General features: G+C 39.9%; 2 protein-coding genes across 4 annotated transcripts in view; one reads left to right on the plus strand and one right to left on the minus strand.

The window, feature by feature from the left end:
* The window catches only part of LOC121645114 (zinc finger protein OZF-like), a 352747-nt gene that overhangs the window by 131487 nt on the left and 212566 nt on the right, over window positions 1-8694 (minus strand). The window lies entirely within an intron of this gene.
* Window positions 1-8694, plus strand: part of LOC121645098 (zinc finger protein 420-like) — a 1096702-nt gene that overhangs the window by 36047 nt on the left and 1051961 nt on the right. The window contains exon 3 of one of the 3 annotated variants that reach the window (XM_041993469.1): window positions 2387-4981. The exons of 1 other annotated variant lie outside the window; for it this stretch is intronic. In XM_041993469.1, the coding sequence (XP_041849403.1) occupies window positions 2387-3327 (941 nt within the window). In that variant the 3' untranslated portion in view covers window positions 3328-4981. Of the gene's footprint in view, window positions 1-2386; window positions 4982-8694 lie in introns of those variants that run through there. One more of the 3 variants, XM_041993473.1, reaches the window with a different exon arrangement.

The following is an 8694-nucleotide window of genomic DNA, read 5'->3' on the forward strand; positions in this document are numbered from 1 at the left end:
CCACGAGATGACATGTAATATGAACTGCTGTAAATTCTAACGTTGAGGTAAGAACGGCTTCATTTACCAACAGCAAGATGCAACCTGAAGCCTGATGGTTGCATTTCCTCCAGAACAGGTTTATATGTTGTCCTTGTTGTTCAGTCTGCTGTTATTTATCTTATTTACACCACAGCACCTCATTTATCTCTACATGACTTCTGTACTGCACACACTGAATTCTGCCCTGATACCACGCACACACGCAGGTTTTATTAATGTCATCAAGTTATCTGAGCTCTTAACTCTGTGAACATTTATTTCCACTCAGGAAAACCGTCTTTAGTCACTTCATCCGGACATTTCAGAAGTAGGAGGCTTTCTGTCCTCTGTGTTTTTGTCTCAGCTTTTCAGTCATTTATGGAAAACTTTTCTCTGATGAGGTTAGAAAATGTGGCTTCACAGCTGAGTGTTACATGTTTATTTTAAACATGTAGCTGACCATGTGTTCACCTCATCTTATTAAGGTGTTGAACCCTCTGACTGGGAAAAGTCAGAGGGCTCCGTACCTTCAGAACCCTGATGGAGTAGGTGCTAAAAAATGTATCTACGCGTCCCAGGAAAATCCTGATGGGAACACCTACAGATCGGAGTGGTGTCGGGCTAAGTGGGTGCTAGTGGGGCCTTAGAGGCCTTAAGGAAACACAATTAACCTACAGTCTGGGAGGGAGTGCTCTGATGGGAAAATACTTTGAGACACTGGTCATGGAGATGAGAATAATTTTAAATTCTATTCTGGTTTAACAGGGAGCCAAAGAAAAGATGCTAAAACATGGAGAAACATGATCTTTCCTGATAGTTCTCATCCGGACCCTTGCTGCAACATTTTGGATCAGCTGGAGACTTTTTGGGACAGAACAATAATAAGGAATTGCAGTAGTCCAATCTTAAATTAACAAACACATGGACTAGTTTTTCCGTCTTTCTGTGACACAATGTCCTTAATTTTAGCAATATTACTTCAATGAGAGGAGGCTGTCTTTTAAACCTGTTTTTTATGTGAGCCATAAAATCCTGGTGAAAAATAACTCCAAGGTTCCTCATTGCAGTACTGGAAGCTAAGCTAATGCCATCCAGATTAATTACATAGCTAGACAATTTTGTCCTGAGTTTTTCAGGTCCAAAGACGGCAACCTCAGTCTTGTCGGAACTTTGTGGCATCAGTTATTCCTTCATATTTCATGGTGTGAATTGAGGTTACATTTTTGGGGTTTTTTTTGTGAAATTTTGTGGGAAATGAAAACGTGTGGCCATTTTTCCAAACATATTTAATATAAAAATGTTTAGACTTTGTTTTTCCTGGTTAGGAATTTCTCTGTTTTGAGTTCCTCATGCAGAAAACATGGTTTATGAATTGCTTATGTCTTTTATTATCCCGGGACATGAAGCCAGAATCAAATTAGTTTAAATAGTAAATGAGCCTGAACACTTTTTTTCACAAACTATGTTTGAACTACCATTTAGAGACAATTGACAAGCTCATGTTTTATTTAGTAGTAGCCTACTAAATGTCCATCAACTATATGGGTTTTGTCTCGATTTTCTTTTCTTTTTAAACAGCCAAACAATTTATGATTTAATTTATGAGTATTATAACTTACAGGGATGGTTAAATAATCTCTTTTATGTTCTGTCTGTTAGGAGACAGACTTCACGTTATGTTATTTCTTGTGTCCCTTTGTCCTTTTAGATGTCTCACACCTTCATCTCTGTAAGGAGGTGTTTCCTGTCTGAGGAAAAATCTTTTCATTTCCCGTTCCTAGTGGTCAGTGCTGATTAAAAAGTAGTACTTTGAAGTAGTACTGGCGACAACACAACAGTTAACCAAAGGAGAAAATGTGATTTGTTTTGTGATTTAATTTCCAGCTTCCATTCAGATGCAGAATTATGTTTTTTTACATGCGATGCAAGGTTACCGCATGAAATATGAAAACATGAAACGCTCGCATAAAGGCTGTTGAGGTATGAACAGCTTCACTTACCGACTGCGTGATGCAGCCTGTGGCCAAAACACTGAATCCTGAAGGTTACATTTCCTATAGGAGAGGTTTATACTTTGTCCTTGTATTAAAAACTAAGGTTAGGCTTTAAAGGGTTGAAGTGTGTTCTGTGAGTGACTGTTAGCCAGTGCGGAGATTTTATCGTGATCACACATAGCCGCTTTTTACCAATTTGTTTCACATTAAGCTCCATCAGCTATCTGGATTTTTTTTTAGTCTGCCAAACCACTTTGGTTAAAGTTATGGACATTATTAGTAGCAGGTTTAGTTTTATAATCTCCTTTACCACTTTTCTGTCTATTAGGCGAGTCAACACGGTATTTCATTGTGTCCCTTTGTCCTTCTAGACGTCCCACACCTTCATCTCTGTAAGGAGGAGGAAGAGGATCTCACCAACCAGCAGCTCTGTAACCAGGAGAGGAACTGTGGTATGGACCAGGATGAACCAGAGCCTCCACAGATGAAAGAGGATCAGGAGCAGCAATCCACCAATCAGGAGGGAGATCATCTTGTTCTGAAGCAGGAGACTGAAACTTTTATAGTGACTCCTAATAATGAGGACGGTGATCACATGGAACCAGAACCAAACAGTAACCAGCTCTTCTTTAACAACTCTCTTCTGGCAGAGCGTCATGTTCAGGAAGCAAACAGGGATGTTTTCTCAGCGTCTGCTATAAATACAGAGCAGGAGATGGACAGCTCAAACAGAAGCCACACTAACAACAAAGGAAACTCTTCCAGTTCAGACATTCATTGTAAAAATGATAAATCTAGGAAGCCTGTGAACTGGGACATTTGTGGAAAAGCTTTTAAAAACAAGTCACAACTGAATAAGCATCACTCTCTGCACACTGGTGAGAAACCATACCTCTGTATAAAAAGTTTCCATCAAAGCAGTAAGTTCACTGTTCACATGAGAGCTCACGCTGGGGAGGAGCCATTTTCTTGTAAAACATGTGGGAAAAGATTCAGTCTACATGAAAACTTGACAGCCCACATGAGATGTCACACTCAGGAAAGGCGATGTTGTTGTGAAATGTGTGGAAAATGTTTCAGTCGCAAATGTAATTTGACAAAGCACATGAGAATTCACACAGGTGAGAAGCCGTATTGTTGTAAGATATGTTCAAAAAGTTTCAGTCAAAATAGTAATTTAACTGTTCACATGAAGATCCACACAGGTGTTAGGCCGTTTACTTGTAAGGTTTGTGGAAAAATGTTTCGTCATAGTAATTCATTTAATGTCCACAAGAGAATCCACACAGGTGGGAAGGTTCAGTCGAAGTGATTACATGGGGCCGGTTGTTCAAACATAATCCTAGAGGATTTCGGTTATCGGATAGGATCAGATCTTGAAAATGCGTTGTTCAAAACGGAAATCCAGATTCTGAAATCCACTTGGATCACCTAATCCAATCCTGGTTGTTATCCGGATAAAACCCTCAGTTCAAAATTTTGGAGTAGAATCTGGATAACTTTGATCCAAAAAAACAGGATTATCCTGATCCCAACAGAGGGCAGGATTACAGGGTGGATTTCAGAAAGAAACTGCGGTCAAACCTAACAGCTGATCAAATAATAGAACTTTTTATTCGGTAAATATGCTTATTTTTGTGTTTTACACCTGACTTAACCGTTACAGTGATAAAGTAGTTAACACAGGGACAGGCTCCTATTAAGTCTTTCAGCGTAGAAAAATAAAACGGTAAAATAGCACAATGTAAAAATAAAAACATGAAATAAACGACCAAACAGATCCAATAACAAACACTAATATAATATTCCATTTTCCTGTTATTCATCACTGGGGTTAATAATCAATATTCATAATCAGAGGAGAGCCTGTCAAAAAATGAAATTTCTAACGGTTGCATCCCTCTCTACACGTCCGTCCCTCATTCTGACAGAATGACAGAGGTTGGTTCGGTACTTCCACCCGGTGCGTCACTAACACGCCACAGAGAGGGAGACTCCACATGGTCGCCGTGTGATGCAGGACAACACACGTTACATGCTCCTGCTGGTTCTACTCACAAAGCATGCAGACCGTCTCTTCCTGCTGTTCTTCACATGGCCGGCAGCGAACACTGATCTACATGCTGGAAATCCAGATTACATGATCCTGAAAAACAGGATTCTGGATCAGGGTGATCCAATCCTGTTTTGCTTTAAACAACAGGGATAAAAGTAAGCCGGATTACGTGATCCGCCGTCCTGAAAAAATGGATTACGAAATCCGGATAGCTTTTATCCGGATTAAATTTTTTGAACAACCGGCCCTTGATGTTCACATGACGACCCACACTTGTGAAAATTTACAGAATAAAGGAGGGGCTTGAATGAGACTTATTACACTGCTTTGCTGTGCAGATGCAACAGTTGGGAACACAAAACAAAGGCAGCTTCTTCTCCATTTTCTCAGGGCAGTTTGTTCTTGGATGCAGACGTTTAATTTCTCAGATCCCTCCGAACTTGTTACCTCTACTGCTTACATCTCGGTTCAGCCAAGGCAGTCTTCATGGGGTGCAGTCATGCAGGTTTTAGATGTTTCCTGCTGCAACACACCTGAATCACTTTAATGGGTCAACATGCTTGAGCAGAACAAGCTGTTGAAGAGAGACATTTAATCAGAATCAGTTGTGTTGGAGCAAGGAAACATCTAAAACCCACAGGATTGCAGCCGACATGGACAGGCGCTGCCCATCCCTGTCTTACGCTAACCAAGCTATGTCATGAGCACATGTAAGACTAATATGAGACTAAATGAGATTTGCTTGTTAAATGTAAATTAGTTGTGTGATAGTTGGAATGCTAAAATCATTAGTATGGTATCATTAGCTAAATCATTAAAACTCTTAAACTTTCTCACCACACAGCATTAATGGCTATGTTTATTTCACGTTTGCTCTATTTTTGTTTTTAAAAGTTTTCTTATTAAAATGTATTTTGTACACAAAGAAACTCTTTTTGCTGTTTTCCATTTTTCTCTAAGCTGCTGCAGGTCATGGCTGCAGTCTGGCCCAGCTGCTACTAAATGAGGGAGGGTACATCGTCTTAACAGTGAATAAAATTCCTTATTAAATAGTGGATTATTAAAAGAATACACATATGACAAACTTTATTCTGGTGAAAGGTGTAGAAAATGCTTTGGTGATTGTCAAAGTTTGACTGTCCACACGGATGAAAATCTGTATTAGTGTAAAACTCGTGGAAAATGTTTCAGTAAAAATAGTTGTTTGTTCACATAAGAACTCACACCGGAGAAAAGATATTGGTCTTAGTATGTGGGTCCTTTTAAGTCACTTAAAGAACAGAACAGCTTTCTTGTCATCGTACATGAAGGCATGAGGAAAATGTAGGTAGCTGCCATTGACGGTACCCTTAAACACAATAATTAATAAAATCAAAAGTACATATAAAAACAAAACTATATAATTTCAGTCTTACAAAAATCCAAAATATATATACAGTGTAATGAGGAGTTAGTGAGACGAATAAAACCAATAAAATAGAATAAATAAGTGTATGCAGCGTTAATGAAAGTTAACTGCATTGTTTGAGTTCAGCAGCCTGATGCATCATGGGTAAAAACCGTCTCTCAGCCTGTTTGTTCTGCATTTTAGGGATCGGAGTCTCTTCCCTGATGGCAGCAGGCTGAACAGCTGCTGGCTAGGATGTTCTCCAGAGAAGGCAGCCAGTGGTTTTCTCCGCAGAGCCTTCCTGTCTGCAGATGAGCAGGCTGCAAACCAGTCACACTACGTCCACCAATTTGGGTGGACAGTTGTCAGAAACCTCTTTGCATTCTTTGCTTTATTTTCCAAAACCTCTTTTCCTCTTTAGGATTTTAGATGTTTCAGAACTCTGTAAAAGAGGTTTAGTGTCGTGACATTTCCTTATTACTCATTTATTTCATATAGTATTCATTAATTATCCTTTACTCCTTGATTACATTTTTCATTGATCATTATTACACTCATTAAACATTATATATTCATTTTGATCCACATTCATGTTTTACATCTTTTTTCCTGAGGACAAAGTGATGAGCCGACCTCGGGCTGGGAACAGCCTGGTACTCGTGGGAGACTCTGAGCTTATCTGTAAGATAAGACAGGTTGTTACGAGGAAGGTCTGAGGAAGGGAGTCAGTCTTGTCAGTCTTATTTGGTTACAGTTACCTCAATGAACAACACAAAGGTAGAAAACTACTCGCCCTAATCCTGGTTTTCAGAACCTCCTGAGACTTCTCGTGAGTCTGATGTGATGTTCTCCTCGTACAAGTATTATTTTCTTTTCTGTAATAAACTTAAATAAACTTTTCTTGTTAAACTTCACTCATCCAGACCCTTGGTAATACCCAGTAATAAACCTGAAAGCAGCATGGTACACAGTATCCCGTATTTGTAATGAGGTTGCAGTGGCATTCATGTAAAGTACATCTCCATGGTCCAACAATGGCAAACAAGCTGCTGCAACAAGCCTTTTTTTTTTAGAAATTTTGTTTCTTGACCAGTGAGAGATCTAAAAGTCAAACTGTCATCTTAAAAAAAATAAATAAAAAGAAAACAACTGGTATTTAAAAGTAGAGACAATCTTAGTTTGAACTCCCTGTGAAAATGTGGTGGAGGCGTGAAAATCATCCCTTTTGTTTTCTCTGCATTAAGGGGTAGTGCACCCAAAAAAAGCTGTGAACAGACTGAAAACCACATATACTGTTAATAAAATTTGTATTTTTATTTATTTATTTTGAAAATAGGATTTTGTGGGTAAAAAAATGGCTCATAACGCCTTCTGCAGGGTAAAACCATTTTGTTTGTTTTTTGTTTTTTTGTGACATGGAGAGGTTACGTCACGAGAAAATTTTAAAATCCCCAAACCCCGACTGAAGCCAGATTGATAAGAGTTAATAGCATTGCTATCTAAGAAGACCTTTAGTTGATCACAAGTGTTTCCAAAATCTCTGCTAGAGGTGACAGATTAGAAACTGGCCTAAAATTATTAAGATTTGATGAGTTACCACCTTTTTTTTAAAGTGGATGAACATGTGCTATTATCCAAATCTTGAGAATATCATTAGTAATAATGATAAGATTATAAATATATGCCAGAGGCTCAGCAATAAAGTCAGCAGCCAGTTTTAAATAAAATTAGGACTGTCAAAAATAACGCGTTAACGGTGGTAACTAATGTAATTAATTAATTGCATTAATATTTGTATTATCTGTCTATTAACGCATGCACGGCATGACAAGCCCGATACATCCGTCATTTCTCCGTTATGACGGCAGGATGTGGAGGCGTCTAGAGGCCAGATGGGAAAGATGAGCTTGCTGACTCTATGGATAGATTTGAGAATAAAAAGCCTTGTTTACGTGTGTGTGTGTTTGTGTGTGTATGTGCTCGAGGCCAGGGAGGGATTTCTCTTCCCTGTTTCAGACGCTTCACTCTTCCATCTCCCATCTCCCCTGGGTAGGCTGGGTGTCTGTTCATCTCCAGCTCGAGTCCTCTACCAGATTCCCGGGAGCATGAGGTTCCTACGCAGTATCTTAGTTGGTCCTAGGACTGCTCTCTTCTGGATGGAGATGTCTGATGGTTCTCCAGGTATCTGTTGAAGCCACTTCTCCAGTGTGGGGTGCACGGCCCACAGTGCTCCAGTGACCACTGGTACTACTGTTGCCTTCACCTTTCAGGCTTTCTCCAGCTCTTCCTTGAGTCCTTGGTATTTCTCCAGGTTCTCTTGTTCCTTTGTCCTGATATTTCCATCGTAGGGGATACATCCATCACTACAGCTTTCCTTCACTGCTTATCCATGATCACTTTATCCGGTTGGTTGGCCACCACCATTTTGTCGGTCTGTATCTGGAAGTCCTACAGGATCTTAGCCATCTCATTCTCCACCACCTCTGGGGATGTTTCCCATTGTGACCTAGGGGTCTCCAGTCTATACTCTGCACAGATGTTTCTGTACTCTATATGTGTGTATGTGTGTAAAATGACTGAGCAGGGTTGGCGGATGATGATGCGCAAAGGTCAGCAACTTTCTGCAGAGTCCATTGCTACAGACCTCCAAACTTCATGTGGCCTTCAGATCAGCTCAAGAACAAAGCGAAGAGATCTTCATAAACTGGGTTTCCACGGCCGAGCAGCTGCATCCAAGCCAGACATCACCAGAAGCGATGCAAAGCGATGGATGCAGCGGTGTAGAGAACGCCGCCACTGGACTCTGGATGATTTGTCTTATAGATGAAATGTGCTATACAAATGAACTTTTCAGTGGTTTGCCACTGAGGGCCGGTTGTCAGTCTGCTACATCAGTACCACCCTCAAACGATATGCAGATTTAGTCACAAACACCAAACTATTTGTGTAAAGAAAAATACCCATAACCTCAGTTTTAATGACTCTGTTGTTACCAGTATGACCTCAGATGTCATCAGTTTCCCGTTGCTTAAACTATGACCCCCATCATCATCATCGTCACATTAATAATCTTGTTCTGTTGTTATTTGTCCCTACAGACGTCCAACAGCAACATGACTGTGAAGAGCAAATTCTTGCTGACCAACAGCTCTTTAAACATAAGATGATATCCAGTCTGGACCTGGAGAAACCAGAACCTTTACAGATCAAAGAGGATCAGGAGGAAGTCCACATCA

This window comes from Melanotaenia boesemani, chromosome 8 (assembly GCF_017639745.1).
Source record: "Melanotaenia boesemani isolate fMelBoe1 chromosome 8, fMelBoe1.pri, whole genome shotgun sequence".
Classification (NCBI taxonomy): domain Eukaryota; kingdom Metazoa; phylum Chordata; class Actinopteri; order Atheriniformes; family Melanotaeniidae; genus Melanotaenia; species Melanotaenia boesemani.